The following is a 27,034-nucleotide window of genomic DNA, read 5'->3' as shown; positions in this document are numbered from 1 at the left end:
TTATCTATAGATTACTTAGCATTTGCAAATGATTTAGCAGTCTTAACTCGCAACATTTCATCAGTCCAAAGTCTGACCGAACTTCTGAAAGAAACTATAGGAAGAGTTGGTTTACAGAGATCTTTTGAAAAGACAGAATACGTGCCCTGCAACAAACATATGCCAAAATTTATGGAGATGAACTATAGCAAAATTAAACGAGTCCCACAATTTAAGTGTTTTAAATATCTTAGTTAATACGTTCAGAAGACAAACGAAATTCATTGCAAGAAGATGGAAACTGCTTTAACGATTTACCCAAAATGGCTACAATAAGGAATGGATTCTCAAGCACACAAAACTAAGACATTACAATGCAGTAATTAAACAAAAATGTCTTTATAGAACCGAAACAATAACTGAACAGGAAAATATAAATGAAAACATTGAGAAAGAGTAAGGTAAAATCCTAAAAAAAAGCCTGGGTCCAAAACTTGTAGACGAACAACACCGATTCATTGTCAGAGGGAATCGGGAAATTGGGCAATACACAAATATCCCTAGTGATATTAGAAAATGCAGAGTAAAGTTCTATGAACACATTAAAAGAATGAACCCAGACAACTCAAAAAACAGATAGTCGAATTCTTTAACGACAGGAGCAAGGCCGAAACGGACACGCCGAAGTGGATTGCCGAAAACAAAACTGATCTGAAATTGTCAGGGACTGCACAGAATATGTCGATAAACAGCGAAGTCTTCAAATCCTAAATTCACAATTGCAAGATTATCAAATGGAAAAACCAAAGAAAAAGACTGGAAAAACATGGAATGAACATAGAAAAGAAGCCCACGGGAAGATAATGAAAGAAATGCAGACACAAAGGACGGCAAATGCGCACCTCTAAACACTTCGCTCAGTCCTGACAGACTTGTTCGCCAATAATAGTAAATAATTGACCTGCATCCAGTTAGACCTCGTGTGTCTTGTAATGCAATGGGCATGTTACTTTTACCTTTTTCTGCAAACAAAGAATTATTTGGATATAGACGGGAAGTAGGGTTTTCTAACGTGATTAGATTATATTACATTAGATCTATTTTTCGTTCCAGTAGATTCATAGTGGCGAGATCCACCACGATGTACAACACGTCAGAAAAACAAGAAAACACAATAAATATTTACGACGAAACACAAATAAGCAAATGTTCCTTCCACAGATACTATGTGAAATGGTCCTCATGGATGTGGAACAAGTTGAAAAAATCTTAAACATGTTTCATTTAAAATGTAATAAATAACTTGTCACAAGACATGTAGATATTCAATACACTGAGTTTATATGATAATTCTTAGGCTATTTTAGCCAAGCATCATCAATATAGAAATATGATTTTAGAGCGCTTACTGCACTGGATTTGTTCAGTGGAATAGAAGGATCTGGCCACCAGAAAACCCTATAAGCTCCTCTTAATCTGAATCTTATTAGCAAGTTATTGAAAATGTGTGTTCCTGAATAAGGGACATCTTTTTGGACAAAATTAAGTGACTGAATATTCGTGAAGATTATTCTTATTTCTCTTACTGATTTTGTGTACTAAGCTGTTGGTTTGAAAAAGAGGTATTTTTAAGGATAAATTTCACTAACCAAAAATGTATTGAGGAGCAGTAGTTGATATCCAAAGTTCCCTAACCAGTCCTCTGCAGGATAGTCTTAAGGCCACAAATAATTATTATTTCAAGTTTTTGGATCCGCAAAACTTTAGCTTGGTTAGATATGTTAACCCTGAAAATAATCCAATGTGACATTATGGAATGAAAGTAAAAGCTTTCTTATTTTTGTGTCACATGCGTCTGTCAACATTCGCATTTCAAATAGTGATTTGTTTAGGCGCATCAACAGTTACGTGGTATGCTCCTACTAGTGAACTTATTATCAAGTCTAATCTCAATAATTTAACACTGTCGACTTCTTCTGTCTGGTTGTCGTCATATTTTAGGCATATACTGATAGGAAACTTCTAACAAGTACTGAACTGCATGTACTGTGTTGAAGTTCAGTGACAAAAAGAACACATACTACATGCATTTCATGCAGTGTGCATCGAGGAGCAAATTGTTACTTACGGAACACAGTCGTTGACGTCTGTGCCAGGATTGCGAGTTCAATAAAGAAGGCCAAGTATAGGAGAACTGTCTTTCACAGCGTAGCGGCGCTTGAATCATAATGCTCAATAAGAGTTGTAACACCTGCTACGTCCAAAGTACTAGTCTCGACGAATGGGAGAACTGGCAGTAGTCCACATTTCAGCGGTGGAAGACAATCGATTCATGAAAGTCCTCTGAGCGTCAAATTATTTATATATACGAGTATAGTTCTGTTACTACCGCCTATCTTCTGTTACGTCACGTTTAATCCTACGTGAAATACTCTGCTGAACGGAAAAACGGAGATCCTAATATAATACACGTTCAGTTTACCGATTCCGAGAAACGTTGCGTCTTCGACATCAATTAGAAAACAGAAGCTCAAAATGGTTAATTAATTAGCTTAGAAGACGGATTCGGTTCGAGGTACGCAGTCTGTGTTTACAATCAACTTGCAATTACGCGTTGTTGTAATCGAGTCCACTTAACTATTCATTCCTGAATTTCCTTGTCTCGGTGAGAAGCATGATTTGTGCTGGCAGTGGAATATTCCCTTTGAATAATATTTGTAATGAAGCGTGTTGTGTAGCAATATATTATTAATTCGTTGGGGACATTTGATTTCTCTCGTGGGATTTTTGAGATGCACAGTCGTTCTCGCACAGCTATTGGTGTAAACTGTGTACATAGGAGTGACGTCAAACTGGTTTCCTAGCCACACTATATGCTTTTAAATACAAGAGTGTATTATGCTAATCAGAAATTCTCTTTAACACGCAGCGAGGTCAGTCCAGCGACCTGCGAGCTGTGCAGAAAGAAATCTGGTTTGACCTTTCTGTTGATTGCCGCTCTTCGTTTATAAGAGCGTCCGCGTGTGGAGGACGGCGCAGCCGGGAGTCTTGTCTCGCCCACATCATCTGAGCTGCCGGTGGCGATACGGAACTGTAGAGCTGAAAGCGAGGAGAGTCCCCGTTTCCGGGCAGTCGCTCCCCATGGAGTGGGATTCACAGGCCGTGGAGCCACTGACGTGGCAGTACGCGGCTGGGTCCGTTCTCCAGTACAACCTGCGCTGGCTGCACGCATTCGGCGTGTGGCCGCTGTCGGGTTCGCCGTTGTTTCGCATCTTCACAGTCACCATCTCCGCGCTGAGCTTGGGACACATTGCCGAAGGCGTTGTCCACCTCTGCACGTTGCGCGGCGATCTGGAGGACTACACGTTGGCACTGTCGTGCTTGTCGATAATGGTCGTCGGTTCGACCAAGGCGACGTTCTTCCTCTGCAACGAGGCCGGCTACTGTCGTCTGGTGCGGTGGCTGGACGCGCTGGTAAACAGCCAGAGAGAGTACGTGCGGAGTCGGTCTACGCGCGGGGCAATCTTCGAGGAGGTGCAAAGACGCGGTATTCGCATCTCGAAGGCCTTCAACGCGTATAATGTCTCCCTGCTCTCTATTTGGTTCGTTGCACCACTGATGTCACCCGAAAAAAGATTACCTTTCCAGCAACTCCCAGTGACGAACACTACGATCTTGCCCATGTACGCGTATGAGCTGTCTTACGCGTTGCAGGTCATCTCGATGTTTTTCGTTGGTTTAATCCACGTGCAGATGGATAGTTTCTTCATAGTGGTTATGTTTCACATCTCAGCTCAGCTCAAAATTCTGAGCGAGCGCATCGCTGATCTTCAGCTTCTGAGAGCAGACAAGAATGAACAGTTTGAGTCTAATGAAAACAAGAGATTGCAGAAGTCTAAGGCTGCTATTGAGGCATATAAACAATTGTGCCTTTGCATCCGCACACATCAGGATATCACAAGGTACAAAATATAGAGAAACCTACACTTCTGTTTTTCCGGGAACCAATAGAAAAAGACGAGCAGTACTGAATGCAATCTTATGAAAAGGAAAGATTGCTGCTGACCATATAGTGGGGATGTTGGGTTGCAGACAGCCACAACAAAAAGACTGCTAAACAAGTAAGTTTTCGGCAAAAAGGCCTTCTTCTGTATTAGGCAAAACACACACACACACATTCGCAACCCATAAACACATGACCACTGTCTCTGGTCAGGCCTAGGCAGACGTCAGTATTTTGTCTAATTCAGAAGGAGGTCTTTTGATCGAAAGCTTACTTGTTTGGCAGCTTTTTTGTTGTGCCTGTCTGCGACTCATCATCTCCACTATATGATGATTAATAAACTTTCTTTGTCATAATATTGTCATTATTCGATCCTGGCTTTTCCATTGTTTCCATTATTTGTATTACTTTTTTAACTTTTATTCCCTCATAATCATGATGTAACGTTATGCTACTGCTGAAAAGACCACGGCTCCTGTAAAACCAACCTCAGTTACAGCACATTTATCTCGATTTACCCATACGGATGGCACACTACTTTGTTTCTGCTAACATTTACACAAAAGATATTTATATCGACTAATACGAAAAAATAATCGAAGTTTCGGTTGATTACACGGATTATTACGGTTTCTTGCCTGATATTTATGAAATACCAACGAACACTCAGTCTTTGTCACTGTACAAGAAACAAATGGATTTTTTTAAACAGTTATAAAATCTGGATATTCTTCTCCCTTCTGCCTAGACTGTCTTACAGCTGACACCGAATTTGAGAGCGTTAAAATAATAGTTAAACATACAGGCTGTTGCAGAAGTCCAGTACTCTAAATGGCGTGGCTGACTCGCTTGTAGTGAGCATGTCGTTTCTTATGAGAAGCATCGTTTATCAGAAATTAACAACAGCATGCTCGGTAACCCAGAGCGCTCTTTCTTAGGTCCCATACCTGTATACACGTACGATGCACTTAAATTCAGCAGGCCGCGGTGGTCTCGCGGTTCTAGGCGCGCAGTCCGGAACCGCGCGACTGCTACGGTCGCAGGTTCGAATCCTGCCTCGGGCATGGATGTGTGTGATGTCCTTAGGTTAGTTAGGTTTAAGTAGTGCTAAGTTCTAGGGGACTGATGACCACAGCTGTTAAGTCCCATAGTGCTCAGAACCATTTGAACCACCACTTAAATTCACAGCTGGTAGGTTTGCCTTATCTTCAACGGCATGGCTGTGTTGAAATCTGTAGCTCCTTATTTAGCTTAATAGCTCTGTTATTACAGAAATATCTGCGTGTGCAAAATTTGAGGCATTCAAATCAACCCGAAAAAATTGTTGTCGATGTATTTGTTCGTAACCTTGAAGCTCAGATTGTTATGTCTGTATTGGATGTTGCAACCTGGAGTTGCCTTCAGTTCGACAGAAACCATTTCGCGTCTAAGTTAACAGATATCGTTTAAAAGTTGTGTGTTACATAAAGATGTAAATCTTATACATAACTGCGCCATAACAGCGCCAAGAGATATTCTAAAGGAGCTGAAATGCTATCTCAAAATACTGTAATCACCAAATAGAAAATTTTTTCTCGGAGTACCCGAAACAAACAAATGTACCTCAAATTATGTCAGAAAAAGCCACATGGGAATCTCTCCACTGTCCCTTACGAATTAATACATTTGCAAGTTCATATTACCCTACTATTTCAATTAACACAACAGTATACTTAGTTTCCCGAGAACTGAATGCGTTAAACATGAACTTCATAGTTACGCCATGATTCAGGTCTTTACAAAACCGACTTTTCATCACAGATAGAAAAACGAACAGTAATAACCCAAAGATGCTTCTTTGATATGAATAAGACATTCCAGCTTGTTTCTTAAGGGGCATATATTTATTCCACATGCTACGTACATTAGACGAGTAGGTGGGACTAAGTTGTAGATGCCTGGAACACCTCACCCATAGAGCTAGAGAGAACTTTTTGCTTCCAGCCTCTTTTCCCGTTTCAATGTTGTCATTTTAAATGACTCATATGTCCTGCAAGTCAAGGGAGAGAACAGTGACCTCAACTTACTGTAATTTTGAATGTTTATCTTGCTTGCTAACACTTTTCGTGTTGACGCTCTGAGTGACTTACACTGTCTACAAAAGGATTCAGAAAATAGTAAACTGTTTTTAAATAACTATGACTGAAAATTTCATGTGAGGCAAAATCTTTATTAGTTTTATCTCCAAGTAATGGCATGGTAATGTACCGTCTGATAAACTTTGCTATGTAAATCACAGTTTATTAGAATTACCTATATTATGTGGTTGCTTTCTCTGGGCGCGACTTGCTCCTCCTTAAAAGAGACAGTGCAAGGGAGAATGGATATGTGGACAGCGCACATACGCTACATTTTGACAGAATTTCTCAGCGAGGTTTCATGGGTAACGAAAATGTGTGTGTTCATAATCCTTAAAAGATGTTTGAAACTCTTTGATAATAATACTTCAATACCGCATCCATTTGAAGTTCTTGTGCAACTACTGAATCTGACGACAATCGATCACGTTGTTAGATGACGACTCAAAGAAAATTTTTGTGGTCATTGGAATCAGAATCGACAAGTATTTGACGCATTTGACGTGGAGAAGCGGAAATCAAATTCCCTTCTGGGCAACTGCTTCAGCCATATTGCGTTTTCTTACCTGTTTTCGAACAGTAACAAAGCTTGGGACTTAGTTATGAAGTGAGTTACACTGAAAAGAGGTAGAGATTTATGAAATCTTATCACGTTATGAGTCGAGATGCAGCGATGTGTAGAACATACGCTTCAACGAGTATCCTACTTTATAATCTAGAGAAATAATTTTCTCTGATGGTGACGAGTAGGAATCTCGTTGCAACGGAACTTCAAGGCGACAATGCAACTCGACTGATAACACGAAACGATTTCATAAGTGAAACTGTCCGACAAATGCCGAGAGTAACAGATTCCATCATGTAAATTTATTCGCACAAGAGTGACACTGATGAATAATGAACACTTTCTATACTGTCTGCAGCGCATGCCAACCTATTTATTATCAGTGCCCGTGTTTTCTGTCATATTAATGTTACTAAAGTAAAATGAAGTACTCAGAGGTGCTAAATAAAGGAAACACCTGCTTTTACATTTTAGTCGCGGATTCATTCGTTTTCTACGTAAACTGCCATTCATGCTGTGTTGGTAGGTAACTGGAATTTACTGATATTCTTCAGTATATTGAGACAGAGAGATTTTAATTTGCGGGGGCTAACTGGGCTCACATATCTCGAAATATGTTTGCAAACAAGACGTTATTTTTAAGAATGCCGAAGCAAAACGTCCTAAGATCTGCTTGTCGCAGAACTAGAAATATGTTATCCATTTAAAATGCACGTAAGCTCGTCCTCCTGTCTCACATTGTTTCAGATTCTTCTGTCCGGCCAAGTAAACGTCTGAAATGTAACATAGTCGCATGTGCAGCCCGGAAACACTAAGAGCTGCGTGACCGCTCTTTCTGCTGTATAAGCAGCGAAAACTTCCTTTGCGTTCCGATCGTGGACTGATATACGTTGCGCAGGAAACACAACAAATTTCTGCGGGTCGATTTTGAGCGGATAAAGAAACAACGAAGTTCACGTCGATTTACACCTGCAAACTAATATTTTCCACGATACACGTCAATGGTGCAATTCTCTCATATGCACTGTTGTTTGTTGCAGGTTGGTTACGGAGTGGTTCAAATTGTTCAAATGGCTCTGAGTACTATGGGACTTAACATCTGAGGTCATCAGTCCCCTAGACTTAGAACGACTTAAATCTAACTAACCTAAGGACATCACACGCATCCATGCCCGAGGCAGGATTCGAACCTGCGACTGTAGCAGCAGCGCGGTTCCGGACTGAAGCGCCTAGAACCGCTCGGCCACAGCAGACGGCCGGTTACGGAGTGAATCTAGTTCCAGGCATCTGCTATCTAGGCTCCTTCTCTCCGTCTTGTGTACGTAGAATGTCAAACAAATACATCCTTTAAAAACATTTGAAATCTCTTTTTTTTTTTTTTTTTTGCATGCAGAAACACCTCTGGACTACAGCTGTCAAACTTCTATCTGTGCTATAGTAAAAAAAAGTAGTTTTGGAAAGGCTGCATGACAATGTAACAATGAGCTTTGTCTATGTTTTACGTTATACGTTCCACACCGAGTGTGGAGGGTGGTATTCCAACTGTAAATTTGGAACTATGTGAATGATTGTATGGGTTTTTTGATGCGGAGAAGGGCGAAACTCTCAGAGGTTTTCTGATCTAATTTTAAAGCGCTTATAGGTAATCGGTTCGTGTGGAGCACTCCTACTGCGTATGTTTGAGGACTGTCAGCATTGTCCACCGTGTGCAGGAGTTATGTTTTTGAAGAGTGCAGCATTTTGAGACGCTCTGTATGCCGCCATACCATTCTTAATAGGATTCTTCTATAGGTAAATTTAAAGCTTAATATCTATCAAGAGAGCAAAAAGTCCCCTTCATAATGTAAGTGTTCTGAGGTGATACGGAGGAGCGTATAAGAAGCAGTAAACGGTCAACAGGCCGTAAACGTCCTTCGCCGAAGTTTTGCAGCCATTTTTGGATGCTTGTATGAGACAGCTCTTTGGAGGGATGCTGATAATTGAGGTTATCACGGAAAAGTATTGTAAATTCTGACAACGCAAATGTTGTAGTGGCATGCAGTATAAAACTGTGTAATAATTGTCCCATCGGAGCTTCACCATCCACTAGTGGGCAGATCGTAATTTGAACGATTAGTTCTTTGTCCTGCAATGAGGCAGCAGACGGTAATTTGAACGATTTGAGACTTCTACTGCGATGAAGACACTTTCTTCAGTTTCTACATGTACATCTACATCTACATCCACATGGATACTCTGCTAATCACATTTAAGTGCCTGGCAGAGGGTTCATCGAACCAACTTCACAATTCTCTATAATTCCAATCTCGTATAGCGTGCAGAAAGAATGAACACCTATATCTTACCGTACGAGCTGTGATTTCCCTTATTTTATCCTGGTAATCATTCCTCCCTATCTAGGTCGGTGTCAACAAAATATTTTCGCATTCGGAAGAGAAAGTTGGTGACTGGAATTTCGTGAGAAGATTCCGTCGCAACGAAAAACGCCTTTGTTTTAATGATTTACAGCCCAAATCCTCTATCATTTCTGTGACACTCTCTCCCATATTTCGCGATAATACAAAACGTGATGCCCTTCTTTGAACTTTTTCGTACGTACTCCGTCGGTCCTATCTGGTAAGTGTCCTGCCAATAAAACGCAGTCTTTGATTAGCCTTCCCCACAACATTTTCTATGTGTTCCTTCCATTTTAAGTTGTTCGTAAATGTAATACCTCGGTATTTAGCTGAATCTACCGCTTTTAGATTACACTGATTTATCGTGTAACCGAAGTTTAACGAGATCCTTTTAGCACTCATGTGGATGACCTCACACTTTTCCTTATTTGGGGTCATCTGCCACTTTTCGCACCATTCAGATAACTTTTCTAAATCGTTTTGCAGTTTGTTTTGATCTTCTGATGACTTTATTAGTCGATAAACGACAGCGTCATCTGCAACCAATCGAAGACGGCTGCTCAGATTGTCTCCCAAATCGTTTATATAGATACGGAACAGCAAAGGGTATATAACACTACCTTGGGGCACGCCGGAAATCACTTCTGTTTTACTCGATGACATTCCGTCAGTTACTACGAACTACGACCTCTCTGACAGGAAATCACAAATCCAGTCACATAACTGAGACGATATTCCATAAGCACGCAATTTCGCTACGAGCTGCTTGTGTGGTACAGTGTCAAAAGCCTTCCGGAAATCCAGAAATGCCGAATCGATCTTAAATCTCTTGTCAATAGCACTCAACACTTCATGTGAATAAAAAAGTAATTGTGTTTCACAGGAACAATGTTTTCGAAACCCGAGTTGAGTGTATGTCAATAGACCGTTTTCTTCGAGGTAATACATCATGTTCGAACACAATATATGTTCCAAAATCTTGCTGCATATCGACGTTAACGATATGGGCCTGTAATTTTGTGGATTACTCCTACTACCTTTCTTGAATATTGGTGTGACCTGTGCAACTTTCCAGTCCTTGGTTACGGATCTTTCTACTCACCCTGTTGACTTCTATGGTAAATGAAACTATCAAATATTACCTTCTAACCCTCCGCTATAGTTGAAAATTACTATTTTCTCCGTTGGGAACTTATTCTATTTAAAATTACCATTTTCCCGTTGGGAACTTATTCTTGATATTGTTTACGTATCTAGAAGAACATGGCGTCTGTTTTGGAATGTTTCCAAGTTAAGTCTTTTCCTCATGTCAAATTCATGTGAGTTTCACTGCAATATTTGGCCAGCAGCGGGAGAATAGGTAGTGGTGGTAAGGCTCTTGATCACAAGACTTTGTGCTATTGACCAGGTTTAAATACCAGATCTCTCCGTAGTGTCTCATGAAGTGAGGGCATTTGACGCTGTTGATAGCGATCCGTCCGTCGGATAGGTACGTTAATCTTGACGGTCCCCTTGGTGCTTTTCGCGAGGAGTAGTCTATGTGCTGCTGCCGGGCTTCACCCTCTCCTTTCTCTCGTCATTATCATCATCATCATCATCATCATCATCATCATCATCATCATCATACAGTACAAATATTACAAATATTGTAATGGAGCATGTTGCAAATAAATAAACAAAAAAAGATACACGAGAGGAAAGAAAACGTGTGTCGTTGTCTTTCCTGCTTTCTGTGCGGAGCGTGCATTATGTTAGTCTAACTATATGGATCACACAGTCAAGCACAATATTAGGATGTCGTTCAAGCTATTTCCGAGCATCCGCTTTAAGGAACTAACTGAGTATCAGAGTACTCTACCAAACAGTAACAGTGACAGTTTATCTTATCTACGACTGATATAACGTCCCATTTCACATCTCCGCGCTCTCTACTGCCAGAATGTGAAATGGACACTTGCAGCAGTGAGCAAAATTTACAGCGAATTTGTTTTCCGGGTATTCTAGTTCCTCTTCTTCCTTGACGTTTTACGTTTCTCTACGGAGTAGCCTTGTAACATGAGTTGAGGCGGTGTTAGTGACAGTTACTGGCCGGATGCCCTTCCTGACGCCAACACATGTTCATTCACCATGAGAGCTTCACGTTATTTGAGAGCAACTGTGCGACACGGAGAGGTTTACCATAGAAATGTAAAACAAGATATAACTTCCCTCCATGACAGAAAAATCAGAGAAATTTTATGAGTTTTCTTCCTGCCCACCATTATCAAGCGAACACGAAAGGAGGTAACTGATAGTCGTCGTCCATAAAGTGGCTACCGGAGTATGGACCAGATGAATACGAGACAGATGGCAAAAAAGTAAGTAAACTGTTTATTATTTCAAAAATAATCACCCTAACTGTTAATACATTTATCCCACAGTGAGACAAGACGGTCCGTGACTTCATGGAAATGTGTTTGTAATCGTCTACGGAACCATGATTGTAGCTAGGCATACACCTCTTCTTCCGAACCAAATCGACGGCAACGAACGTGTTACTTCAGGGCTCCAAATATGTACATCGCACGGGGAGTAATCAGTACTGTATGGAATGTGTGTAAGGCCTTCTCAGCGAAAATTCTGCAGCGTACGCGAAACAAGTAAAAAAAGTGATATTACGGCATTCTGAATGTTAATTTCGAGTAAATAGATACCCCAAAGTTGATCGACAGCAATTTCAGATAATTAGCTTCCACCGACAGAAACATCCAATGCGCCAATGAAGAATCTGCACGGGATGACATTTACGAGAGCTGCACCGCGCACAGTTAGGAGGAAATCCGACGACACGACCCACCAAGGAGGATCAAGGAAGGTTCGACTTATACTAGCAAATTCCGGGTGGAAATGCTGACCAGTTATACTGTAAGTCACATATATCACCCTCTACGGACTCGCGGCTAAGTTGAGTAATAACAGTATCAGTTTAGAAGCGAGGGGATCTGGCAGACTACATGTTGCCAAGGTTGTCCCGAACACGCTGCAGGAATTTCTGTGGCAAACTCCTACGCATCGTCCATAGAGTTCCCATGTCTCCCCATGCGATTCCTTTATGTTTAGAGCCCTGCAGAAAGACATTCGTGGCCATCGATTTGCTTCGGAAGAAGAGAAGCACGCCCAGCAACATACATGGTTGCGTAGGCAATCGTAAACTTTTTCCATGCAGGCAATAACCGTCTTGTCTCACAGTGGTATAATTGTACTAACAGTTGTGGCTATTACTTTCGACATAATAAACAGTTTACTTACTTTTTTACCAACTGTCTCATTTTCATTTGTGTTGCCCTTTCCGTGCGGATAGCTTGTCCACATTCATTGTGTTGATTGGCCTAAATATTTTGTAAATATAATACATGTATGTCACTTACATATTTCTGGTCTGAAGAACATAGTGATGGTGGTCGTAATGCGTGAACAAGAAAGCACTTTTTTTCCGAACGCTCAACTTTATTTCTCAGTCAAGTAGTGTTATCACTTTCATAACGTAGGGCCTTACATACATTTTTCCGCACAAACCAGTCGGAGCTGTACAAGGAATATTATGAACTTTCCTTTGAAACTTTACATATTCTGAATAAGGTTCAGCAGAAGAAATTACATCGAATACTAGAAAGGAATATTGTAATTAACGTTCTTCATTCTTGTACGGTTTTAAATGCCTCGATAGCTTTGACGTCGCTGCATATCTAAATTGATTCGACTTTGTCATTACCTATGTATTGATTAGATAACAGACGTATTGTGTACGATACCATTCTTTTCTCTGCCTTACAGTAATTCATCTGTACTGTGGAGCGTTCCACCTGCTTTTCGTGACAACCCAACCCAACAAGCCACGACGGCTACCTCGGCAGGTTTACTATGACAAATGGATGTAAGTTTACAGAGAAACATCGCCTCCGCGCTTGTATTACATACAAAATTAATGGGAATAAACACAATTGATCTCACTGCTGGTTGTTGTTATTACTTACTTACTTATCGCGAATGGACCCAGAAGGATCACGCAAAGCTTTCTGACGTCGTTTCTTCCATACTTCTTTCATTCGTTCTCCATGTTTTCTTTTTCTTTCTTCTGTCCATTTTGTTCCTGGTCTCTTTAGTGCTTCCTTCTCCGACAATACAATCCACTTTTCCACCTTATTTCTAAAAGTTTTTCTATCTTTGACATCTTTAAGTTCAATATTTGCTTTTTGTAAATCTAATTTTACTTGGCTAATCCATGGTGTTGTTGATTTGACTTTTTCTATGTAAGTGAGAATTCTGTTGGTGAGTCGTGTGGGGGGAAGTCTAGTGACATGTCCATAAAATTTTAATCTTCGCCTTCTTATGTCTGCTGCCAGGTTTGATATAGTTTCTGTGGTTCTTCTTGATTGTATCCGGTATCCTTCTTCTGTTAATTTTGGACCTAAAATCTTTCTCATAATTTTGCGTTCTTCTTTTAGTATTTTTTCTAAATCACATTTTGTGTGGAGTGTGAGCGTTTCACTAGCATATAGTGCTGCTGGCTTAATTACTGCGCAGTAGTGTCTGATTTTTGTGTTCGAGGAGATGCATTTTTTATTGTATATTTCATGTGTCATACCATATGCTCTCTTCATTTTCTGTTGTCTGATCTTCTGTGCAACTTTCTCTCCTCCGGTTGGCTCCAAAATTTCACCTAGGTATTTAAAATGTTTTACTCTATTTATTTTTCCATATTTTGTGTTCAAACTGTGTATATGGAATTTCGTACAGAAAAATTCTGTCTTTTGAAACGAAATTTGTAAACCTACTTTATCCGCGCATTCCTTAAGGATCTCTATTTGTTTGGTGGCGATTTCTTCATCATCTGCAAGTATGGCCAAGTCGTCCGCGAATGCTAAACAAGATATCTCCACGTTGTCTTTGGTTCTACCAAGATGGATTGGTTTCCAGTAGGATTGATTTTTTAATTCTTTTTCCCATTCCTTAATGACTTTATCCAGGACTATATTAAACAGAAGTGGAGATAGCCCGTCACCTTGACGTACTCCAGTTTTTATGAGAAAAGGTTCAGAGATTTCTCCCCTGAATTTAACTTTAGATACAGTGTCTGTCAGTGATTCTTTGATAAGCCTTAGTGTTTTGGAGTCAAGTCCAAGTTCCTCTAAAATGTTAAACAAAGATTGCCGGTCAATTGAGTCATAGGCTTTCTTAAAATCTACGAATGTACAAATTATGGGGGCATTTCTAATTGCTTTGTGTTTTAATATTGTCTTTAAATTTAATATTTGTTCTATGCATGAGCGACCGGGGCGAAAGCCTGCTTGATAATCACCAATTTGGCGTTCCAGCTGCTCTTGTGTTCTTTTCAGCAGGCATGTTGAGAGAATTTTGTAGGTGACTTGTAAAAGTGAGATTCCCCTGTAGTTATTGACATTTGTTCTGTCTCCTTTTTTATGTAACGGGTGAATAAGGGCACATTTCCAATCCTCTGGTAATTTTTCTGTTTCCCATATTTTTGTTATTATTTTTGTGAGCTCTTGCAACGTCTTTGGTCCTAGGTTTTTTAATAGCTCTGCAACAATGCCATCTTCGCCAGATGTTCTATTATTTTTTAAGTTTTTAATGTGACATTTGATTTCTTCCTGTGTTGGTGGTAATGAATCCGGTTGAGCGTTGGCACTGATTTCTTTGGGAAACCTTAAACTAGGTTCTGGGCAATTTAGTAGGTTAGAAAAATATTGAGCCAATACTTGACAGTTTTCCTGGTTTGTTAGGGCTAATTTACCATCAGGTTTTCTGAAACATAAATTTTGAGGGATATATCCTCGTATTTTATCTGCGAAAGTTCTGTAGAAGTCTCTTGTATTATAGTTTTGGAAATTTTCTTCTATGGCATCCAGTTGTGCCTTTGTGTACTTCCTTTTTGCTTGCCTAATGGATTTTGAAACCTGTTTTCTAACCTCGTTAAATAAATGTAGACTTTCTTGTGATTTTTTACTGTTATATTCTTGAAATGCCTTTTTTCTCCTTTCCAATGCATTTTCACAGTCTGAATCCCACCAAGGGTGTTTGAATATCTTTTTCAAGGGAATAGTTTCCTTAGCTATTCGCGTGATTTTAGAATGAAATTCTTCCCATGTGTTTGCCTTTTCCTTCTCCCATTCTTCTTTTACTTTAGATTCTTTAATCTTCTTGGTGTCATATTTCTGTATTTCTGTTTTCTTCTGATGACTTCTTCGTGCTGTAAACTTGATTTTAATTCTAGTTAGGTAATGGTCTGAATCAATGTTTGCTCCTCTGCGTGCTTGGACGTCGTAAATTTCTTTTTGTACTGGGTATGAAATCGCCACATGATCTATTTGAAACTCGCCAATTTGTTGTATAGGAGATCTCCATGTCTTTTGTTTTCTTGGACATTTTCTTAGAGATGTTGACATTATCTTCAGGTTATTCTGCTTACATAGTTCGACGAGCCTTGTACCATTTTTATTGGTAAATTTATGTGCAGGATATTTGCCTACGGTTTTTTGGTGGATTTTCTCTCTACCAATTTGGGCATTAAAATCGCCGAGTAGAACTTTTGTATCATCTTTTGGAATCTTGGCCATTATATTCTCCAAATTTTCCCAGAACTTTTCTGTTTCTATGGGGTTTTTCTTGTTGTCACCGTTTGTGGGAGCATGAACATTAACCATTGTGTATGTTTTGTTGGCACATTGTAAGCGCATCGTCATTATCCTATTATTTACGGGAGTAACTTCCTTGATGGAGCTGAGCACGCTCTTGTGTATGATAAACGCCATCCCGAGATGGGGGGCTCCTCTTCCGATTCGTTTATCCGTCTTGCTCTTAAAGATGCGATAGTTGCCATAATCTGATGTTTCTTCATCTGTAAAACGTGTCTCCTGTAAAGCTAGTATTACTATCTTTTGCTTTTCAAGTTCTGTTGTAAGGTTTAGAAGTTTTCCTGGTTGGATTAATGTATTTATGTTAAAGGTTCCAATGTATGTAGGTGTTTTAAGTGGAAGTTTGCCAGAGAGCTCCGACTTTCTCTGGTGTAATCGTGTAAGTCCAGGTTCCCCAGAATCCGAATTCCTGGTTGCCATCTGTTGATGGGTGGATTGGTTACCACCTGGGGTAATGTTGTTATTACTTGCACGAGTCATACTTGCTTGTAATCAAGTTGGTCCAGTGTTTCCACTGGGTGTTTAGAACCAGGGATTGTTAGTTCCTGGCGCATTATGACCAGCCGCACATTGTGTGAACAGACGCTGACCAGGATGCCGATGGTTCCCACTTCAGACGCGTCCTGGATTTGGGTGTTGACAGTGCTTATTGTAATGGCGGCACTTACTCGCCATGACACAGCAACGTCTTCGGGTTCTGTGGTTTTTGAATGAGTGTGACCCTTGCCAAAAGTCACCCTCCCACACCCTCGTGATGCTGCCGCCTCGGTCCGGGACTGCTTATTTGGGTTTCCCCTTATTCGCAGCTGTCCACCATATCTGATGGATCGTTCGCTATCCGCCACCTGCGACCCGCCCTGTACCTGAGGCTCGGCTAGGGGGTTGTTGTTGGTTGTTGTTATTTATTTTATCGTATTGTATTCTTGGTCGTCGTTGCTACTGCAGTGTCAGTTTATGACAAACCAGCTACTCCAAACTTCTCTTTCCCTTTTACGTAAACTAAAGCCCGAAAATAACGCCTCTGGCTGAATTTAAGAAAAAAAAAGTACTATGGAATATTTCTAGACTCCTTGGTAAAACTGATTTTGCTGTTAGAGCGTTTTGATTTGTGAAACCGTTCAACTATTAGTTAGGCAGCGAAGGTATTTAATAAGTCGTTGTGTCTGGAGCTACAAACTTTACATGTAACTAATTATAACTATTCAGTTAATATTTCAGATACATACAGGAAATTTCAACTGTCCACAACTCGGGACCACTTTTAGTTACAATAGTAACACAACAGTTTTGTTTCAGACAAAATGTATAATTTAATGCAAATATCGCTTATACCTATGAATAGCGTTCTGAATTGGCAAGTTGATGCAATTTGCTATCGTAACCTTTACTTTTGTAGATCCACATCCTCGAGCGTATCAAAAATGGTTCAAATGGCTCTGAGCACTATGGGACTTAACATCTGTGGTCATCAGTCCCCTAGAACTTAGAACTAATTAAACCTAACTAACCTAAGGACATCACACACATCCATGCCCGAGGCAGGATTCGAACCTGCGACCGTAGCGGTGGCGCGGTTCCAGACTGTAGCGCCTAGAACCGCTCGGCCACAACGGCCGGCTTCGAGCGTATCAAGACATATACAATTTATTATCATTATACTTTTGACTCGACGATTCTCTAGAAAAGGAGGATTGAAAAAATCTATTCAAAGTCACCACTTCCTATGTATCAAACAAAAAGTTTATCAGTTATATGTAATCTGTTTTGGGAGCAATTTTTGCTACTCCATTTTCAACCCCAACCATCACAACTGTTCGCTACAAATCAAATGATTTAGACGCTATTTACTCGGGCAATAAAAAGTGCTGTTGCTCGCTTTCACTAAACATGCGTCCGATCTGGACGCTAAACGAAAGGTAAACCGCATACTAGACATTGACGCATATACATATAAAGATCCCTTTTAGTGGCGATGTTTGTTTATTACCCAAGATTACCTGAAGCTCGCAGCCTGGCGTAACTGCGATCTTACCAGGTGCCACGGCTATGATATTAAGCGCGTCTCTGTTCTTGACATCTTCCCTTACGCAACAAACAGTTATTACTTAAGTGTTACAAATAAGGGTATTCGTTTCCATGTTGACTGATGCTGGTACAAACGAAACGCTGGAAAAGGTCCTACAAAACGCAAAAAACTGAAAATGGGGCACTACAACAGTCCCTTCAAATTCCTAAAAATGGTTCAAATGGCTCTGAGCACTATGCGACTTAACTTCTGAGGTCATCAGTCGCCTAGAGCATAGAACTAATTAAACCTAACTAACCTAAGGACATCACACACATCCATGTCTGAGGCACAATTCGAACCTGCGACCGTAGCGGTCGCTAGGTTCCAGACTGTAGCGCCTAGAACCGCACAGCCACTCCGGCCGGCCTCAAATTCCTACTTGTCAATTCTTGCATGGCTTGAAAGATATCTTAATAACCCTTTCTTTCTTCGGGCAACGTTTATTCACAGATTTCTTTGCTCATTCATACTTTTTAATGGTTTCTCAATTCCTACTTCGTGTCTCCACTTCATTCCCAAACTATTTTTGTACCAAAACTTTTCAACTACGAGTGAGCGTTCATAAACTCAGAAACTAATCCAAAGAAGTACTCTTTATTTCCATTGACGTAATGCAATTGTTTTTATGTTTACAGGTTTATCGGGTACCTAGAAAGTGTTATGAACCCTATAGCAATGATGCAGTTGGCCATCGGAGTGTTCAACGGTTGTATGATGATTTTTCCAGCGGCATATGTGAGTACCATTGTTTTTCATAGTGAATGCTTCCTGTTGGAAGAATTTCCGCAACTGAGTATTATAGCAGAGGTTGAAAATACCGCTTCAGCTTCAGTTGTAATTTACTTTATTTTGACACGACCGGTTTCGGATTGTTACAAGTCCATCCTCCCCGTAGCTGTGCTGTGGTCCCCGATCTCCGAGTGTACCAGGCGCGGTGTGTTGCCTATGCGCTCACAGGCGGCACACTGCACCTGGTACACGCGGCGCTCGGGGACCACAGCACAGCTACGGGGAGGATGGACTTGTAACAATCCGAAACCGGTCGTGTTAGAATAAAGTAAATTACAACTGAAGCGGTATTTTCAACCTCTGCAACATTTAAGAAGTAAGTTGTGCAGCCTTTAGAGCGCCGTTTATCGTTTGGGAATGGGTAACAACTTAACGAGTGTCGTACAATCTTAAAGAGCATCTTTGGTCACATTCTTTGGTATGCAGGATAGAAGATCAGAAGCTACATATCTGAACTTCTGTGTAGTGAGGCACTTGTCTTACTCGTTAATGAGTAACTTTGATTTACACATCGCCGGCCGCTGTGGCCGAGCGATTCTAGGCGCTTTAGTCCGGAACCACGCTGCTGCTACGGTCGCAGCTTCGAATCCTGCCTCGGGCATGGATGTGTGTGATTTCCTTAGGTTAGTTAGGTTTAAGTGGTTCTAAGTCTAGGGGACTGATGACCTCAGATGTTAAGTCCCATATTGCTTAGAGCCATTTGAACCATTTTTGATTTACACATGCCACTGCAAATATAGAATTCAACAGGCGCCTATAATGCTGTATGTACCCACTAATTCCATTTTAAAATAAAAATTTCTTTAATCAGAGGAAGGAACCGTTGAACTAGGAGTAACAACAAAAACTGATACAAAAAGGAGAACTCTTTTAAAAGATCATATTGGCAATTACGAACATTTGGTGCAAATATGTATGTGCAGAAATATTAACGCTTCTAAATTTTAGGTAATCATGTATTTATCACTCTCATGATACAAAACGTTAACTTTTTAGTACTAAATTATACGCAACGTGGTACGGTATTGACAGAATTGCCTAAATCCTAAAATTTTTCAGCGTGATTTAAATTCATTTTCGTACAGATTTTAATGCGTTTTATTATATTCAGTACAACACTACAGTTAGGCCTACATACGTTCATACTGACAGCGATGTTATCCCCTTTTACAATTATAGGCAGTTTTATTAGCCCAATGTTGATTATTCAGATAAATAATTGAAATAAAATGAAAGTACACGAAAGCATATCTGATTTTAATACACACATCAAAAAAAGTTTTGCATCACCTCGGTGCCGAGAGTTCCGGAAGCTGTTCAGAAAATTGGAATAGAGATCAATATAAACATTATTTACGACCTTATTATTGCTCATGAAAACCACACATTACATGTTGTACCACCATACAGCGAGACCTTCAGAGGTGGTAGTCCAGATTGCTGTACACACCGGTACCTCTAACACCCAGTAGCACGTCCTCTTGCATTGATGCATGGCTGTATTCGTCGTGGCATACTATCCACAAATTCATCAAGGCACTGTTGGTCCAGATTGTTCCACTCCTCAACGGCGATTCGGCGTAGATCCCTCACTGTGGTTGGTGGGTCACGTCGTCCATAAACAGCCCTTTTCAATTTATCCTAGACATGTTCGATAGGGTTCACGTCTGGAGAACAAGCTGGCCGCTCTAGTCGAGCGGAGTCTTTATCCTGAAGGAAGTCATTCTCAAGATATGCACGATGGGGGCGCGAATTGTCGTCCATGAAGACGAATGCCTCGCAAATACGCTGCCAATATGGTTGCACTATCGGTCGGAGGATGACATTCATGTATCGTACAGCTGCTAGGCACCTTCCATGACCACCAGCGGCGTACGTCGGCCCCACATAATGCCACCCTAAAACAGCAGGGAACATCCACCTCGCTGCACTCGCTGGACAGTGTGTCTAAGGAGTTCAGCCCGACCAGGTTGCCTCCAAACACGTCTCCGACAATTGTCTGGTTGAAGGCATATGCGACACTCATCGGTGAAGAGAACGTGATGCCAATCCTGAGTCGTCCATTCGGCATGTTGTTGGGCCCATCTTTACCGCGCTGCATGATGCTGTGGTTGCAAAGACAGACCTCGCCGTGCACACAGTTTGGGTCGTAACACGACGTCCTGTAGCTGCACGAAAAGCATTATTCAACACAGTGGCTTTGCTGTCAGGGTTCCTCCAAGACTCAGTCCGTAGGTAGGGGTCACCCACTGCAGTAGTAGCCCTTGGGCAGCCTGAGCGAGGCATGTCATCGACAGTTCCTGTCTCTCTGCATCTCCTCCATGTCCGAAAAACATCGCTTTGGTTCACTCCGAGACGCCTGGACACTTCCCTGGTTGAGAGCCCTTCCCGGCACGAAGTAACAATGCGGATACGATCAAACCGCGGTATTGACCGTCTAGGCATGGTTGAACAACAAACAACACGAGCAGTGTACTTCCTGGTGGAATGTCTGGAACTGATCTGCTGTCGGACTCCATCCGTCTAAGGCGTTGCTCATGCATGATTGTTTACATCTATGGGTGGGTTTAGTGACATTTCTTTATAGTCAAAGAGACTGTGTCTGTGATACAATATCCACAGTCAACGTCTATCTTCAGGAGTTCTGGGAACCAGAGTTGTGGAAAACTTCTTTTGGTGTGTGTATGATGGAAGTGTTAGTATGAACAATGTATGAGTAGAGTATCTTAAACATCTCCTTTATAGATCTAAATCACATGTTCATACGCTCAGGTCTCTATACAATGATTCAGCTATTCATGCCTATTGGTTTTAAGCAGCCCACAACGCCTTCAAAAATCATGTGTGAGATTGGCATATTCTCTCACTTGCTATGCACAAAGTGTTAGTCCTACAGAAAAAATGAACAGGAGATTTTTCTCGGAAATTTAAAATAGTTCTATTTAATACTGGGACATGTTTCCCCTAGAGTCCATAGTTTCCGAGTTATTCAAGAAAAACTTATTTGAAGGTCACTTTTGTACGTTTTGCTTGAATAATTCGAAAGCTGCGACCTCTAGCAAAAATGTATCCCCATACATAATTTAACTAAATTAAATTTCCTACAAAAATCTCCTGTTAATTTTTTTTTCTGTAAGGCTGATAGTTTGCACGTAGCGAACGAGAGAGTACGAAGATCTCGCATGTGGATTTCGAAGGCCTTGCAGGTTACGAAAAATTCACAGGTAGGAGCAGCTGGGTCACCCTGTACACACAGCCGTTCAGTGAACTGCAGCACCAGGAGGGACAATAAATAACGAAGTTTTACTTATTGTAAGTATACAGTATAGTGACAAGAATACATGAATAAATTTGTAGTAGATCTGAGAGTACATGGGGTGCAAATAGTATGCAGAAATTTCTCCTCTCACAGTAACAGTGGCTCGAACCTGTCTGGGTATCGATTCGAACTGACCTTAACCCTCGCAATACCAAGCCATTTTCAGTAACCTGTATTACTAAGGAGTGGGCGGGATAATGTGTGTTGACCCCATCACAAAAAATTTTAAAAATGAGGAAAATTCATTAATTGTTCTTGGATTGCATTATTAACATACTTTTGAAAGGTCTATTGATGCATAATCAGGATCCAGAACTTGAATATTTCTTTTAAAATTGTTTTCAAAAATGCATTTTATATCTTTCACTTACTTAGTCGTTTAAATTTGCTAAGTCTAATTATCTTGACAAATGTTGGTAATAAAAGTAGTTGTAGTACTGTTGAGTTACACTTTACTAAAATGAAAAAATATTACAAAAACTTCTTTGTGAGAAGAATTATTCACCAATTTCTTCGAAATCTACTTCACCCTTGGAACATACAACAGTTCAAAATATGGTTCAAATGGCTCTGAGCACTATGGAACTTAACATCTGAGGCCATCAGTCCCCTGGAACTTGTAACTACTTAAACCTAACCAACCTAACGACATCACACACATCCACGCCCAACGCAGGATTCGAACCTGCGACCGTAGCAGACGCGCGGTTCAGGACTGAAGCGCCTAGAACCGCTCGGCCACACCGGCCGGCCATACAACAGTTTTTAGGCTGTGTTTACCACATGTGTACCTCTTACAATTGTTGCAGATTGTTGTTGTTTTGTTCCCTTTGTTGTACTTTTCTACTTTTGAACGGCTTTCACTAACACACAAATGTCGTCTACCTTTATCTCCATAAGCTTCCTTTGTACGAATTTCTGCTTGATTTTCCGTCCGAGAATACCCTCCGTACTTGAAACTACAGGCTTTGGCAATCTTGCAATATTTGTAGCCCTTTCTGCAATGTATGGTTTCGTGAGCTGTATTCCCAGTTCTTGAAAAAAAAAGTTGTCGCTTACTAGGTTTTTTCCTATTCCAATCCGGGAAGTTCAACAAAAATAGTGTATAACTATTTATCGCTGCTATGGCCACAATAGTATAGAAAACAGACAGCGGCCACCTTCTTGTAGCCCTCTTAGTTGAATATTTCCTCATAATTTGAGCTAACGTGTCAACGCCACCTTTGGTCTCATTATAATATAAATGGATAACTGCTTTCTCCTTAGTGTCAGTAGGAGAACCAATTGCAGCGTCATAATGTTGAGACGATACAAACAGCAGATTCCTCTGGGTTTTTCACGGGCAATTGACATTGGAATGTTTCCAGTACTAGTGTCACTGAAAGCAAATTTAGTAGAATATAATTCTCCTCTTGAGATATCTTTCAGTTCTTGAGATATGTGTTTCCTATTAGTTTGTAATGTTAGCTTGTAATTCCTCCATAGGAAGTGTTGCTATCAACCTAGAGAAATATAATGTCCACGTGTTGTAAGGTCACGTAATGCTATTATTTGGGGAGTAAGACTACTGTTGTGGGGAGTCAAAAAAATCATAGAATCTGGAAGAGGACTTCATTAAAGACGATAAACATTTTTTACAAAATTTTAAAAAATAAAGTCTCTTAGTAGATTTCACTGTTTTTAAAAGGTGGGCATAAAGTAACCCCCCGCCCCCCCATCCCCCTTTGGTATTGCGAGGGCTATTGTCACATATAGGTACGTCTTTTGATTCTATATTCCAAAGTTCATCACTCACAGAGACTAGCAAGTGTTAGCATGCCAGTCTCTCAGAGACTCAAGAGCAGACATTTTCACTCAGTATGAGACCTGTAGATTATGCTGGCCGAGTTAACAGTCTAATGACCTCTATGTCGAGGTGTGGCAGAACAGCGTGGGCGACATGGGGTCTTGCGTTGCTTTTTGAGGCTCCGCGTGACGCCGCAAGGCAGTCGATGGCACGGTGGCCAGTAGACATCCCTTGAGCGGGAGGAGCTCGTATTAATCTTTCCTTTTACATACATTCTGGTTTTCTTACTCCTGCTTACTTTGTGTAGCTTCACCGAAATGCTGATCGTTTGCGTAACCAGGCATATAGTGCACATGTCGCCAATATGACATTTGTTGCATGGAATCTTCAAGGAGTGGTACAACGTCGTATTTTCAGACAATTCCCTGTTCTGTGTGCAGTATAACTATGCACGTATCTGTGTTTCGAGGCAAGGCAGTGTTACATTCGCGTCAGGCTCCTCTCCCCGTATCCCGGAAGCGGCTCGTTTACGCACTTGGCTGTCCGGGCGGGTCGCGAAGTGAAATTGGAGACACGTACCTCATCGCCATCTCGGTGTAACTGTAGGAATAACTGTTTGAGGGATAGCCTAACTACAATATGATATGCACATTGTACAACGCCCTTTTATTGTCCGTTTAGTCGTTTCTACAACAGTCTTTCCAATGACGTAGGCTAGAAACGCAAATCGAACTTGATAAGAATTTGTACACGCGAAGGATACGATATTTAGCTGATTCGTCCACCAGCTGAGGAAACGTCAATTGTAGTCACGAGCGAGAGGCGTTCGAAATGTCAGAATTACGCTTTTGAGGACGCACACTACTGAATATTGTTACTGGCCTAAAGTTGATATTATCACATTTAATAAAAATAGTGAAGAAAAACACTTTACTAGGCTTTATATGTAACACAACGTTTTTATCTTACAGTCAGTTAATCCTTTAAGTGACAAAATGTTGTGTGTTACCCAACAATGAAACATGTCGTTATGTACTCTTTGAAAACTTAATGAGCAGAACCACTCAACTTATTACGTATTTCTAAGTCCCCCACGAGTTGATGGTGATATTATTCATGCCAATCAATCAGGGGCACAAAATCTGCACTGAAAGAATTCTGTAGGAAATTAGCAATCTCAGTTTCTATTACTAAAAATAGCCTACCCCCGCTCCCATACGTTTGGAAACACCGGCTGCCTGTTACAACGGAGCACTACGGTAGTGATTCATGTGAGTTATTGGTTAGAATACAAAATAGTGTGCTCAAATAACGCTTAATAATGAGACTGTTTTGTACAGATAATTATTATACATATACATACATATTGGTACATATTGGCATTGTTCAGCTTTGTGTAAACTGACTTTACCTGCCCAAGTAGTTCTACTATACACGCCAGGATGCGCCAGTGTATATTGTGATACAATACACACGACTGGGTAGAGGTATATTCTTTACAGTCCTGTTCAGCTGTTGTTCCGTTTGTAAAAAGCAAAAGTAGCTGAAAATCGCGAGAAGTACCAGATTCCTTATCACGGGTAAAGATAACCACTTTGCAGCCAATAATAAGTGAAAAAATGATGAAATTTCACACGTAAAAAATTTATTTTGTTGTATTTTTGAACTTCCACTGCTTTGATTGTGAATCCGCAATCCTTCCTAGTCATGCTGACAAGGTTTTATGAATTTATTTGTAAAATTATAGACAGTGGAAATTAAAATGCCTCTCCTGCTCCAAGTCGGCCCGTTTGACATCTTACCCTTCTTAAGTAAAGACGTAACATTTGCCCAAGATACGAAAAAATATGGAGGACAGTATGAAACCACTCGAAAGTCTGATGACTTAGAAATACTTCCTTGCCAACGCTCCAGATGCTGAAGGGCGGCCGTGTGTTCACAGAGTGATGAGAGCGGAGCCCTGCTCAAGGTGCTGGTGTGCGCCCCCGCGGTCAGCATGCAGCTGCTGCTCTACTGTGTGGGAGCGCACAGCGTGCGGGAGCAGGTGAGACACACGTTCATCTTCTTAACTGTTTCTTCTCTCCCTTCCAGCACGAAAAGTGGCACTACACGGAGAGCACTGTGTTAATACGACGCTGCACAATTTGCTAGAATCCTGCAAACCTGGCCAAAATTTCAAAATTGCTCCAATATTGGCGAAAATGGCTGTACTGGGATTTCTAACCCTTCTGATAACTACAAGGTGTACAACTCTACTTCCGCCGTTTGCCGGTAGGTGGCGACAACGGTAAGTAGCGGTCGAAATAAACCGATCGCAGACGTCAGGCAGTTAGCCTGGAGCCGGCCGCGGTGGCTGTGCGGTTCTAGGCGCTCCAGTCCGGAGCCGCGCTGCTGCTACGGTCGCAGGTTCGAATCCTGCTTCGGGCATGGGTGTGTGTGATATCCTTAGGTTAGTTAGGTTTAAGTAGTTCTAAGTTCTAGGGGACTGATGACCACAGCAGTTGAGTCCCATAGTGCTCAGAGCCATTTTTGAGCCAGTTAGCCTGGACCTCGGTCGACATAAACTCATCCAAACATTAGTCGATTTGTGTCTGCATCCTAAAGTTGTTCTTGATTGAAAATGTCAGTTTACGACCCTAATTCTCGTCATTTGCGGGAGGTGTTACTGTTTTGTTTCAATACGAAGAAAACAGCCGCTGAGTCTCATCGAATGCTCTCAAGTACTTATGGTAAGGACGCTATCAGTGAAAGAACGTGACGTGAGTGGTTTCAACGCTTCTAGAACGGTGATTTTAATGTCGTAGACCGAGATAGTTGTGGAAGAGAGAATGTTTTCGAAGATGCAGAATTGGAGACATTGCTGAGTGAAGACTCGCATCAAACTCAAGAAGAATTGGCACGATTAGTGGGAGTGACACAGTAAGCTATTTCTAAACGTCTCAAAGCTATGGGCATGATTCAGAAAGAAGGAACTTAGGTCCTGTGCAAGCTGAAATCAAGAAACGTTGAACAGCGTTTTTGTGTTTGTGAACAGTTACTTCAGAGGCCAAAATGGGAGGGATATCTGCATCGCAGTGTGACCGGGAACGAAAAATGGGTTCATTACGATAACCCGAAACGCAAAAAATCGTGGGGATATCCCTGCCATGCTTCCACGTCGACGACCCAACCGTATATCCACGGCTCCAAGATCATTCTCTGCATTTGGTGGCACTAGCTCGTCGTGTACTACGTGGTGTTAAAACCAAGTGAAACAATCACAGGTGCTCGTTATCGAACGTAATTAATGCATTTGAGCAGAGCATTAAAAAACAAACGGC

General features: G+C 41.0%; 1 protein-coding gene across 1 annotated transcript in view; it reads left to right on the top strand.

Annotated features, from left to right (window-relative positions):
• The first annotated feature begins 3,120 nt into the window (after positions 1 to 3,120).
• The window catches only part of LOC126482037 (odorant receptor Or2-like), a 67,453-nt gene continuing 43,539 nt past the window's right edge, over positions 3,121 to 27,034 (top strand). The window contains exons 1-3 of the mRNA XM_050106010.1: positions 3,121 to 3,941; positions 18,456 to 18,555; positions 25,657 to 25,758. Coding sequence (XP_049961967.1) covers positions 3,121 to 3,941; positions 18,456 to 18,555; positions 25,657 to 25,758 — 1,023 coding nt within the window. The remainder of the gene's footprint in view (positions 3,942 to 18,455; positions 18,556 to 25,656; positions 25,759 to 27,034) is intronic.

This window comes from Schistocerca serialis, chromosome 5 (assembly GCF_023864345.2).
Source record: "Schistocerca serialis cubense isolate TAMUIC-IGC-003099 chromosome 5, iqSchSeri2.2, whole genome shotgun sequence".
Taxonomy (NCBI): domain Eukaryota; kingdom Metazoa; phylum Arthropoda; class Insecta; order Orthoptera; family Acrididae; genus Schistocerca; species Schistocerca serialis.
The sequence above is the reverse complement of the archived record's forward strand: the minus strand, read 5'-3'. Positions and strand labels throughout refer to the sequence as shown.